Source organism: Herpailurus yagouaroundi, unplaced genomic scaffold (genome assembly GCF_014898765.1).
Source record: "Herpailurus yagouaroundi ecotype Mexico unplaced genomic scaffold, PumYag 163, whole genome shotgun sequence".
Taxonomy (NCBI): domain Eukaryota; kingdom Metazoa; phylum Chordata; class Mammalia; order Carnivora; family Felidae; genus Herpailurus; species Herpailurus yagouaroundi.
Genome location: NW_024412404.1, coordinates 10,530,396 through 10,543,894, shown reverse-complemented (window position 1 = coordinate 10,543,894; position 13,499 = coordinate 10,530,396). Strand labels below are relative to the sequence as shown.

At 39.5% G+C, this 13,499-nt stretch overlaps 1 protein-coding gene across 1 annotated transcript in view; it reads right to left on the bottom strand.

The window, feature by feature from the left end:
* Positions 1–11,603: 11,603 nt before the first annotated feature.
* The window catches only part of KIFBP (kinesin family binding protein), a 35,090-nt gene continuing 33,194 nt past the window's right edge, over positions 11,604–13,499 (bottom strand). The window contains exon 7 of the mRNA XM_040485227.1: positions 11,604–13,045. Coding sequence (XP_040341161.1) covers positions 12,170–13,045 — 876 coding nt within the window. The 3' untranslated portion in view covers positions 11,604–12,169. The remainder of the gene's footprint in view (positions 13,046–13,499) is intronic.

Below are 13,499 nucleotides of genomic sequence, written 5' to 3'. Positions count from 1 at the left end.
ATAAACTTCATATATTTAAAAAAAAAAAAAAAAGACTTCAGTGGAGTAAGTAATTGCAGATGTGGTAGAAACAGCAAGAGAACAGTAAGTGGAGCCCAAAGATGGAACTGAATCACAGCAATCTCATGATAAAACTTGAAGATGAGGAGTTGCTCTCTAGGGATGAGCAAAGAAAAGCGGCTTCTGGAGACAGAATCTATTCCTGGTGAAGATGCCGTGAAGATGGCTGAAATGACAGCAAAGGATTTAGAACATTACATAAACTTAGTTGATAAAGCAGGGGCAGGGTTTGAGAGAAGTGACTCCAATTTTGAAAGAAGTTCTATTGTGGATAAAATGCTATCCAATTGCATCACATACTACAGAGAAATCATCCATTAAAGGAAGTCAATCAATGTGGCAACCACCACCTCAGTGACAACCACCCTGATCAGCAGCAGCCACTGACATTGAGGCAAGACTCTCCACCAGCAAAAAAAGGTTACAATTCGATGAAAGTTCAGATGATGGTCAGAATTTTTTTTAGCAATAAAGTATTTTATTAATGTTTATTTATTTTGGGGAGAGAGAGAGCACAAGCAGGGGAGGGGGAGGGGTGGGGACAGAGGATTGATTGGAAGCGGGCACCGCACTGACAGCAAGCAGCCCGTTGCGGGGCTTAAACTCACGAACCGAAAGATCATGACCTAAGCTGAAGTCAGATGCTCAGCTGACTGAGCCATCCAGGCACCCCAGGAATAAAGTATTTTTTAATTAAGGTGTGGACATTGGGGTTTTGGGGTTTTGTTTTGTTTTTAGATATAATGCTACTGCACACTTAGTAGACTACATAATAATATAAACATAACTTTTATACTGTACTAGGAAACCAAAAAATTCATTTGACTCACTTTATTGTGATGGTCTAGAACCAAACCCACAATATCTCTAAGGTACACCTGTAATACATATACAGTTTAACCAAAAACAGTGTAATATTGAGAGATATTAAGGAGGTGAGGAAGGGAAGAAGGTGCTGTAAGTGAGCTAAATTCTTCACTGTCATTGGAATAAGCGAATAGATAATGCTGTAAATTGACAAATCAAGAAATGGTGATATGAAGGTTTTATTACCACATATCTGAGTAGCCACCAAAAGACAGTTAAACAGGTTCCCTCTTGGGAGTGGTTAAGGGTGTTGTGTGGGCAAGGACAGTACCAGGGACTGCTACTTTTCATTTTAAACTCCTTGAAACTATTTTTTAAACTAAGCATATTTCTTTTCTTTTTTAAAGTTTCTTTATTTATTTTGAGAGAGAGAGTGTATGTGTGAGTGCAAGCAGGGAAGGGGCAGAAAGAAAGAGAGGGAGAGAGAGAATTCCAAGCAGGCTCCAACCTGTCAGCATGGAGCCCAACATGGGGGCTTGAGATCATGACCTGAGCTGAAATCAAGAGTCAGATGCTCAACCAACTGAGCCACCCAGGTGCCCAAGCATATTTCTTAAATTGATTTTTTAAGGTAGTATTTAAAATAACTTTTAAAATCCTAATTTGAAGGGATACATGCACCCAGATGTTTATAGCAGCATTATCAATAGCCAAATTACGGAAAGAGCCCAAATGTGCATCAACTGATCAATGGATAAAGATGTGGTATATATACAATGGAATATTACTCAGCCACACACACACACACACACACACACACACATACACACACAAATGAAATCTTTCCATTTGCAATGACGTGGATGGAACTAGAGAGTATTATACTACGCGAAATAAGTCAGAGAAAGACAAATACCACATGATTTTACTCATGTGAAATTAAAAAAAAAATGAACATAATGAGGGTTAAAGGTGAGAGGCAAACCAAGAAACAGACTCTTAACTATAGAGAACAAATTGATGATTACCAGAGGGGAGGTGGGTGGGGGGGATGGGTTAAATAGGTGATGAGTATGAAGGAGGGCACTTGTGACAAATGCTGGGTGTTGTATTTAAGTGATGAATCACTGAATTCTGCACCTGAAATTAATATTGCACTGTATGTTAGCTGTAATTTAAATAAAAACTTGTAAAAGAATAACAATAACTTTTTTTTTTAAAGGAAATGAATGCAATTGTGTATGAGTGTAAGTAACACTCGGCAATCAGTGAACTAAGAACTACACATTGATGATAGCAATATCTTAAGAATGGATGATATTGCCCCAGGGAGCCTGGAGAGACTGAGAACCTAGGTCAAACCCTAAGCATCATCATATTGAAGGGAGAAATATAAAAAGCTGTTAAAGAAAACACAAGAAATGGCTGGCAGGGTACAAGTAGTGCAGTGTTGTGGAAGGATGGGGACAGAAGTGTTTCAAGGAGGGGACGTCAGTCTGTCAAATGCTATACTAGCAAGAAGTCAGGAGTGACGAAGACTGAAAAGTTTCCATTGGGCTCAGCAGAATGGAGGTCCCTAGATTTCTGGTCAATGGCTAAGTCCACCATATACTACATACACATATATTGGTATATTGAATTATATGCACTGTACGTGATTGTACGTGTGTATATTGGTGTCTTGGACTACCTGGCTACAGAAATATGAGGGGATGATTGTATTTTTCTCATTCACAGTGTACTAAGCTCTCATTCACCTGGCATGTGAATCTCCTTCCCTCCAAAAAAAAAAACAAAAAAACAAACCAAAAAAAAACCCGACAGTATTAATGGCAGGTCCAAGTTACAAACCTGTGTCTCCATTCTGCAAGTTGGGGGTTTCCCAAGGGAAAAGCCACACTGTCTACTATTGGAGAAAGGATTGCATCATCATAAGCAGGCACTCAATTTTCTTTCTAACCAGAAGTCACCAGAACACAATCTTTCTTAGGATATGAGACTGAAGTAATCTGTGTATGTTTCACCCTAAACTTGTCAGTTTCCTGAGACAGGGTCCTGGCTCTATATGCAGAATAGCTAATATCACACCACTGGAAAAACCATTTGGGTATTTCCATTCAAATCCTCCAAGAATTGCTGCTTGCCAAATAACCTTTCCTTTCCTTTTCTTCACCTCCCTAGCAGCATTCGAGAGTATTCTTCAAGGGTCATCAGAAAGTCCCTAACTCTCAACTAGAAGGCTTCCCCTTGGGCCCTGAGAGAACTACAGCTGTGGTTACCAGTTTTGATGCGTCACTGGCATGCACCCAGCAGAATTCTCCTACTGCAGGGATGTGCTCAGGAAGTGGGAAGAGAGAATTGCAGCTTCTTGGTCACCTAAAACTGCTGGGAATGCTCATTTTGTCCCTCTGTCCCTAGGCTGGGTTCTCCTTGGGAACCAAAGGCACAGAATAACTTTCTGGTTCTGGATGCTTTTCCCTGAAAAGTTGCTCCAGTACACTCTAGCTTCCTTCTCTTAATTCTAAGAGCACGGGTTCCTGCATATACTACACATAAGAGTCATATGGAGTTCTATTAAAATGTAAAATCCTGGATCCCACCTCCAGAGTTTCAGATTAGCTCTGGGCTAGAGCCTTGGAATCTGCATTTTACTAAGTACCTATAAATAATTCTGATGTAGGTGGTCCTGGGACTTTAGGAAACACTGCCCTACAGCTTATGCTAATACAACCTGTTATTAAAAATACGATCTTGTCGACTTCAGCCAGGTCACGATCTCGCGGTCCGTGAGTTCGAGCCCCGCGTCAGGCTCGCATCAGGCTCTGGGCTGATGGCTCGGAGCCTGGAGCCTGTTTCTGATTCTGTGTCTCCCTCTCTCTCTGCCCCTCCCCCGTTCATGCTCTGTCTTTCTCTGTCCCAAAAATAAATAAACGTTGGAAAAAAAAAAAAAAAAAACGATCTTGGGGCACCTGGGTGGCTCAGTCGGTTAAGCATCCGACTTTGGCTCAGGTCATGATCTCATGGTCCTTGAGTTCGAGCCCCATGTCAGGCTCTGTGCTGACAGCTCAGAGCCTGGAGCCTGTTTCAGATTCCATATCTCCCTCTCTCTCTGACCCTCCCCTGTTCATGCTCTGTCTCTGTCTCAAAAATAAATAAACGTTAAAAAAATTTTTTAAAAAATACGATCTTAAGTATAATGATTCCAATTATTCAACACTCATCAACTATCATTAAATAATAAATTCCTGCTTCTGACCCCAGAACAACACAGCTGCCCATGTGAGAAGCTGCTTAATTAGCAATCAGTACTTGAATATGGAGCTCATATGTGAAACCTATTTATTTTGTCTCTGGCTGCTTAGTACCATTTCTGCTGAACAGTAGTCACCCAGGCCTCTCCTACCTTATCAGCTGCCCTGGAGGGTGTCTGCCTAGTTCTCTAAGCACCCCAAGGAATCCCAAAGGGACTTTTATTTATAATGATTTATAATGCATGATCATATATCAGGTCAGATCATTCCAAACATACCTTCTATATTTGGTATACATGCTCTATTGACTTCATGTGATAAGATATGCATATTATTTTCAAAGTAAGAAGGTAAAAGCAGGCCCATAGAATTAATTACAACTTAGAACACTCTGGCACAGGGGTGCCTCGGTGGCTCAGCTGGTTAAGCATCCAACTCTCAATATTGGCTCAGGTCATTATCTCAAGGTTCATGAGATCAAGTCCCACATTGGGCTCTGAGCTAACAGCTTGAGATTCTCTCTTCGTCTCTCTCTGCCCCTCCCCCTGCTCGCATGCTCTCTCAAAATAAATAAACTTTAAAAAAAAAAAAAGAGAGAACACTCTGGCACGTCCTCAAGTGAAACTTTGAAACTTAAGCTATTCTTCCAGAGGCACTTGGGAGTCATTTCTCCTTGTTTTTAAGATAAACATAATGAGATTTTATGGTCTCCATGCACAGAAAAACCTGTGAAGGATTAAATATTCAGAAGCAGAGTTTAAAACTCTTGAGTCTAAAAGGACAATAAGTTCTTTACATAAAGTCTTCCCACAGTTTTGCATAATCAGTAGAACAGATTGAGATTATTCTCTTCTCATTTTTACAATTCCTTACATGACTGTACCATCTTCTTAGTGCCCAAGCAATAGGTTTTGGATGAAAATTAAAAGCATAAAAACTCATCTAAATGAGATTATAGATGACTTTCAAGGGTGATGAGTCTTTTGATAACCAAACCTGACTGAGGATGTTAACAGGAAAGGCAAAGTGATTAAGATAACCAGTGGAGAAAAGTAAGTGAGATAATTCAGAAGGAAGTTGGGGGGAAAGAGCTCGGTGCTGATAGCTGGTGCTGCCATGGGTCATGTCTGACTCAGAAACTCATTATCATCCAGTAGGTTCTTTGGTTTTCTTTCTTCCCTTTTTTTAAGATTTCATTTTTAAGTAATTTCTACATCCAATGTGGGGCTCAAACCTACAAGAGTCATGTGATCAAGAGTCATGTGCGTCAATGAGCCAGCTAGGCACCCTGGTTTTTTGATTTTTCTGAACTATAATTTTGAAACCTATTTTCATACAGAACATGTTCTTGTCACTTCCTGTAGATGAAAAATTCATATTAGGTCATGACCTTTCTTGAGAAAGAAGTTACTGGCTTACAGTCTGGTTGGATTACACAAGCTGTATGGGTTACCTAGGTGAGGGTTTATGACAGCTGTACTTTTTCTGGGATTCCTCCTTGATACATAGTTCCTGGATGCCTTCTTTAATGTCTTCCCATTCCAGGTATTTTCAAAGACCAATAATAATAATAAGTCATAATAAAAACAATTTGAACAGATATTATGGCCCTCAATTGATTTTTCTCCCTAAGAAGATTACACGTCTCTGGAATGGAAAAGGACTAAAGGCCTATTTATATACTGCCACCTACAATACGAGTACACCTATGTCAACTAGGACATTTCAAAAATATTGTTGCCCTGACATACTTGAGTTTTCTCTCTTCATATCTCCTCATTAGTAACTGATTGTGATAATCGAAAACAGACAGGCAATGTGGGCAGCTCTGAAAAGTTTGGAAATACCGCAACAGCTATACTGCTACAATTTTTTTATACCTTTTTAAAAGTCTATTTATTTATTTAGAGAGATGGCACAAGTGGGGGAGGGGTAGAAAGGGAGAGGGTGACAGAATCCCAAGTAGGCTCTGCACTGTCAACACAGAGCCTGATGTGGGGCTTGAACTCACAAACTGTGAGATCATGACCTGAGCCTAAATCATGAGTCGGATGTTTAACTGACTGAGCCACCCAGGCACCCCCAAAATAGATAATTTTTTTAAAAATCTATGTAGATATAACTACATATCTGATTTTTGGTTAATCTGACTAATTTAATGGGTTATCAGCAGTTTTACTTGAAATGTAGTTGTTCATTCAAACTAAAACTGATAGCAGTTTGTGAACTTTGTAAAAGATACGAATATTGACCTTAGTTTAAATAATAGCTCTGCCACTTAAGAGCTATGTGACCCTGGGTAAGTCATTAAAGCTCTAAGCCTCAGTTTCACATTCTGTAAAAGGAGGGTTATAGTATCCATGTCATAAAGCTCTTGAGGCAATTCTATTAAATTATGTATATAAAGTGTTACTAGAGGACCCCTGAAATAGACTATTAGATAGTGCTCGGTAACACTAGCTTTTATAGGTATGTTATATATAAGGTATGAAGAAACTCCAAAAATAAACCAGTAAAAGCAAGAGTTGGCAAACCATGCCCATCCAGCTGCCACTGTTTTTAGGAGTAAAGTTTTATTAGAGCACAGCTACATCTATTCATTTATGTAGTGTCTACAGCTGCTTTTATAGCAGAATTGAATAGTTGCAATGGACTATACGACCGAAAAAGTCTAAAATATTTACCGTCTGGCCCTTTACAGAAAGTTTGCCAACCCCTGAGTATAAGAAGAAATTTAGTTGGACAAAATAGCATTTGAAATGTGGACAGGTCTATTTTCTAGTGAAAAAGAAAAATACATATCAAGCCTTTCCTCTCACATGATTCTGGGAGAAACTGAGCATTGCCTTTAATTGTGATCTGAGGAGCAGAGATGAACAAATATAGATAACCCAGACAACTCCACTAAGTTATAGACAATTGCAAAAACTTTCTCCGAGGGGTGCCTGGGTAGCTCAGCCGATTGAGTGTCCGACTCTTGATTTCAGCTCAGGTCATGATCCTGGGGTCATGGGATCAAGCCCCAAGTCAGTTTCCATGCTGAGGGTGGAGCTTAAGATTCTCTGTCTCTCTCCTTCCTCCCCTCTTCCCCAAACTCATACTGTCTCTAAAAAAACAAAACAAAACAAATAAACAAACAAAGCAAAACAAAAACAAAACTTTCTCCAAGGAGCAGCAAGGGAAAAGGAAGTCTCCCTGAGAATAACAGCAAAGGTATGAGAATAGCATTTAAACAAACCTGTTCCCATGCTCAACATCACTCATCATCAGGGAAATACAAATCAAGACCACAGTGAGGGATCACCTTCACACCTGTCAGAATGGCTAAAATAAAAAAACTCAAGAAACAACAAGTGTTGGCGAGAATGTAGAGAAAAAGGAGTCCTCGGGCACTGTTGGTGGGAATGCAAACTGGTGCAGAGCCTGTGGAAAAGAGTTTGGAGGTTACTCAAAACATTAAAAATAGAATTACCATATGAGCCACTTATTCCACTACTGGTTATTTACTCAAAGAATTCAAAAAGAGGGCAGGGCACCTAGGTGGCTCAGTCAATTAAGCATCCGACTCTTGGTATCAGCTCAGGTCATAATCTCACAGTTCGTGATATCAAGCCCCACATTGGGCTCTGTGCCGACAGTGCAGAGCCTGCTTGGGATTCTCTCTTTCCCCCTCTCTCTGACCCTCCCACCTGAACAGGTGTGCTTGCTCTCTCTCTGAAATTAAATATATAAACATTTAGAAATAATAATTTGAAAGGATATACACACCCCTATGTTTATTGCAGCATTATTTACAAAAGCCATGTTATGGAAGCAGCCTAAGTGCCCACTGATTGATGAATGGATAAAGAAGATGTGAGATATATCTCTATCTATCTATCTATCTATCTATCTATCTATCTATCTAATGGAACACTACTTGGCCACTAAAAAGGTTAAAGTCTTAGAGCCTGGTTGGCTTATTTGGTGGACCATGTGACTCTTGATCTTGGGATTTTGAGTTCGAGCCCCACACTGGGTACAGAGATTACTTAAAAATAATTGTTAAAATCTTTTTTTGTTTTTTAAAGGGGGAAGTCTTATCATTTGCAATAGCATCGATGGACCTGGAGTGTATAATGCTGAATAGAAAAGGTTGGTCAGAGAAGGACAAGTATGATTTCACTCACACTCATATGTGGAATTTAAGAAACAAAGCAAGCAAACAAATCGAAAAAGAGACAAACCAAGAAACAGACTCTTAACAACAGAGAACTGATGGTTAGGAGAGGAGAAGTAGGGGGGGATAGGTGAAATGGATAATGGGATTAAGCAGTGCATTTTTCATGATGAACACTGAGCGATGTATGGAATTGTTGAATCACTATATTGTACACCTAAAACTAATATAACACTGTATGTTAACTAAACTGGAATAAAAGAAAATACCTGTGCTTAATAACTAGGATTTCCCCCAAAACATAACCTATACTGTCTGGAAGACCCTAAAATCATATAGATTTCAGTGCTCTTCTCAGATGACTGTTCAGGACTGACAGGTACCATGCAGTCTTCTGATAGCAGGCATTCAATACACAATTGTTGAATAAGTGAATGAATGAACAATGCCTTTATCTTACTAGTTGTCTAAATCTAGCAAGGTTGAAAAGACAATTGCAAAGGACTTCTATGTCCCAAAAAAATGCAATTTTTTTAAAGTTTTATTTTTTTAAGTTTATTTTGAGAGAGAACGAGAGAGAGAGAGAGAGACCACGGGAGTGGGGCAGAGAGAGAGGGAGAGAGAGAGAATTCCAAGCACTGACAGTGTGGAGCCCAATGCAGGGCTCAAACTCACAAACCAAGAGATCATGACCTGACCTGAAATGGGATGCTTAATTGACTGAGCCACCCAAGGGCCCAAGCCGCAATTTTTTTTAATGTTTATTTTTGAGAGAGAGAGAGAGGAGAGCATGAGGGGGGCAGGGGCAGAGAGAGAGGGAGACACAGAATCTGAAGCAGGCTCCAGGCTCTGAGCTGTCAGCACAGAGAGGGACATGGGGCTCGAACTGACGACCCATGAGATCATGACCTGAGCCAAAGTTGGAAGCCCACCTGACAGCCACCCAGGCACCCAAACCCTACAATTTTTTTATTCAGCATGTAGTCTTTGCCCCCAGTAATTGGTTTTAGGGATGAGGAAAAGAGGAATAAAAGGTTATTTGAAATAAATCTATGGCTTTGATAGGTCACTGCCTCTAGCCCAAATTCTATCATGCTGCCAACACTGCTAAGGATTCTGGGTTATAAGTATTTCATGTAAGATTTTGTAAAATTAGCCTAGAATAATGAACAGCTGTCCTTGGGAAGCCAGGCTCAGGAAAAGCAGTTTGTAGAGGAGGCCATGCGTATAGAATGCAGCATCACAAAACAGCCAGTTAGCTTTTCTGCTGATACCTAAGGACGCAGTTTTAAAATATGAACAGTCATTGCAGACAGCAAATGACAAATAGTAGAGTATGTTGATGGCTAGTAGGATAAAGACTGGTTTTAACCAGTGCCTGTTAAAACTGAATTTTATTTAAAAAAAAATTTTTTAATGTTTATTTTTGAGAGAGAGAGAGAGACAGACAGACAGACAGAATCTGAAGCAGGCTCCAGGCTCTGAGCTGTCAGCACAGAGATCAGTGCAGGGTTCCAACCCATGAACTGCAAGATCATGACCTGAGCCACCCAGGCGCCCTGAGTTTTATCTTTTGAACTCAAGCTGAAAAACACAGTTGCGAAGAAAAAGAATGATCAAGGTTGAAGGGGCTGTGTCTTTCAGAGCTTAAAACAATGACTAGTGCACAGAAAGACCTCAGCATTTGTTAAACAAATAATGAATGACTAGATAAATGAAGTTACAAAGTTGAATAAGGTTGGTAGCAAAATGGCTAGATCAAGAGAGGCTTATAACAGAGGGATCTGTTCTAGAACCAGTTCTCACAAGAGAGTTGAAGAACTCAGAGTAGTTGAGATGCAGACTCATTGTCACTACCCCCAGGAACCCTCCCTCCCATCTGGATCCTCTTCACTTTCAAGTCTAATTAAGGAATATTATCAGAAATCATTTTATTTCAAGCATCTTCACATCCTAAACTCCACATGACCTAAGCAGAACTCTTTAATTCTAACTCCCCATTCCCTCCTAAAAACATGCTTCTCCTGCACACTTCAACTTAATATGGTTCTTGATTCTTCTTTTCCCCTCATGACCTACATTTAATCCTTTAGCATGTCATGTGATTCTATTTCCAAAGTACATAACGAATTTATCCACTTCTCTCCATTCCTACTTTATCACCCTAGTCCAAACCACTCAGATTAATCTTAACAGAATCTAGCTTGTCTCCCTCTTACCTCTCTGGTGTCTTCCCCTACTCCTCCAGTCTATTCCCTCCCCAGCCAGCAGCCTGGAGTGGTTTCTTACATATGCCAATCAGATCATGCCATGCTCCTTTAAAAATTCTACAAAGGTTTTCTACTGTACCTACAATAAAATTCAAACTTCTCCTCTACAAAACCGTCTCTATTTGGACTCTCTCCTCCTGCCCCACTCCACCTCACTCCACAACCCCCATCTGTTCTAGCCACAGTGGCCTTTCCCAAATCCTTTCCTAAATTTGTTCCAGCCTGAGGGCCTAGCACTCTCTGGAATACTCTACCAAAGAATCTTTACTGCCTTTTTTCCCCATTTAGTTCTCAATGTCACCTTCTACATTTTCAGAGGCCTTTCCAGATCTCTATAGCTAAAGTAGGCACCCCTTCTCATTAAATGTTTACCACATCACTCTGGTTCCTTCCTTAGCAGCACTCACGACCTGAAATCATTTCGCTTATTTGTTTGCTTGCTCCATGAGAGCAGGACCTTCTTTATCTTGTTCATCACTGTATCCTTTATGCTTAGAAAAGTGATAACAGTACCTGATCCACAGTAAACATTTAATAATGAATATTAAATATTGAGTGAGTTACACATTGCTTTTATACTCAGATTTTTTCTCCTGACAAATTGATCTCAGAGGAAAAGCAAGGTGTTTATCACACATACATAAATGTTATAGAATCTTAGAGTTGACTGAATCCTAGGCTTTCTGAGGCAAATTCAGAGCTATCCTCTGTATCAAATCTTACAACTGATCTTGATTTTTATGCTGGATAGGGACTCCATTTCAATTCTGCATTTCTTGAAATGACTAACATATATTATCAACGTTATTTTGCAGTACATATCCTTTGTTTAATAGTGCTTAAAAGTTTATAAACTTACCAAAATTCTCTGATAAGAAACTCAACCAATAAGATTTTTCTGGCACAGACAGGATCTCAAATATTCTTCAATGGATGAGATTTTAGTGTTTTCTAACTGTGCAATGATGCCAAAGAAATATCATTCTTTGGCTTCAAATAAAGGAATACCTTTGAAGTATCAAAAATAAAACTAATTCTTGTAAGAAAACAAAAGAGTAAATGGAAGCTTTTATTAGTGAAACAAGTCAATTTATTATTTTCCAGCAAGGCCTTTTCCCTCTATAAATGAGACGACTACTTTACAGTACTTTACAACATAACTTAGTTTTTTGATGTTTTCAGAAAATGAAAGATTTCTCTGGAAATTAGGAAAGTAAATATTTGGGGAAGAATAACTACAGGAAGTTACTTTTCAATTAACAGGCTTGTCTACCGGTATATAACTACAGAATTTTTCTTCTTAATAAAGCTATCAAGTACTAGCCAACAAAGAACCTACCTTTAGAAAACTGAGTCAGAAAGGTTTCTACTTAAATAGGAAATAAGCAATCTAACATACCAATCACACATCACCTTAACAAGGCAATTTACATAATTAGGGATAAATTATTATCTTTATGTTGATTAAGGTCCTAGCAAAAACTCAATTGGTCTGTTATCTCAAGTTCAAACTACACTCACCTGGCTATAAAGGTAAACTTCACAATGGAATTGAGCCTGTTGGACTAAGGGAGAAACTCTCTTTAATATTGCACATTTTCTTTCATTAAAAACAAGGATTATTAAGTCAGGGCCATCTTGGTTCTGAATCTCTCCATTTTTGTTGGAAGAAGACTCACCATCTCTTTACTAAGTTCTAGCTCAACTTCTATCTCCTGGGCAGCCTCAGGGTGCTTTTCACAATAATCGACAATAAATTTGTAATGTTCCAATGATGTTGCCAAATTTTCTAGCTCTTTCTTGGGATCTGCAGTGATGATTTTGCCATAGAGACGGGCAACTCGAAACTTAGCTAACATGGCAGGGCGAAGAACATCTTCCCCTATATGCTCAGGAAATACTTTGTTTGGGTCTCTCAGGGAGTCTAAAAAGAGCTGGTAGTACTTCAGTGCTGACTTATTAAGATTATTTATTTTTTTCACAATGTGTGAATCAGGATCCCTCAGCTTGTCAGCAATGGCAACCTTCAAATCCATCATATCATAGTAAGCATGTGCAATCTCAAACTGAATCTGTCTGTTGACCAACAGGTAATACTGTGGATTCAGGTCTACAATGAGGGGCTCTAACATGGCTATTCTACGTTTATGCATCTTGCACCGTCTCTCCATATCGGTCTCAAAGAATGCAAGCACCTTAAACAGAGCACTGTGGTCTTGGACAACTTCAATATGATCAGTGACATAACCATCAATCTGAAAGAACTCTTTTGCCTCAAAGACATAGTGTTGACCCAATAAGAAAAGTTCTCTGGCTTCTTCAAAATCTAAAGGTCTCAAATAGCTCACTTTCTCTTCCACCGCAGAGATGGCATCACACAGCTCACCGGTTCCAAACTGCACGGCTTTTTTCCTCACGCTTTCTTCCTCATCTAGTTCCTTTTTCCTCAAAGCTCTAAGTTCAGACTGTTTATCAAGATCAAGCTCTCCTATGTTGTCCTGAAACAAAAACATAAATTATGGTTAGGTAGGACACTGATCTCCTGCTCTCAAATAATATGGCAAACTTAAGAGTAAAGAAAAGAAAGCCCTCTTCCAGCTGGAGTTAAAGAGATACTATAATCTTTTTTTTTTTAATGTTTATTTATTTTGAGAGAGAGAGCGTGCACGCATGCATGCTAGCATGCAAGCAGGGGGCAGGACAGAGAGATAGGAGAGAGAGAACTCCTCCAAGCAGGTTCTGCCCTGCGACACAGAGCCTGAGTCGGGGCTTGAACTCACAAACTGTGAGATCAAAACCTAGGCTGAAATCAAGAGTTGGATCCTTAACCAACTGACCCACCCACGCACCCCAGGAAGTACTATAATCTTAAATACCTTTTAAAACTTTCTTCTAATTATATTTCACTTGTATTAAAAATGTAAGAAACAGGGGCGCTGGGGTTGCTCAGTA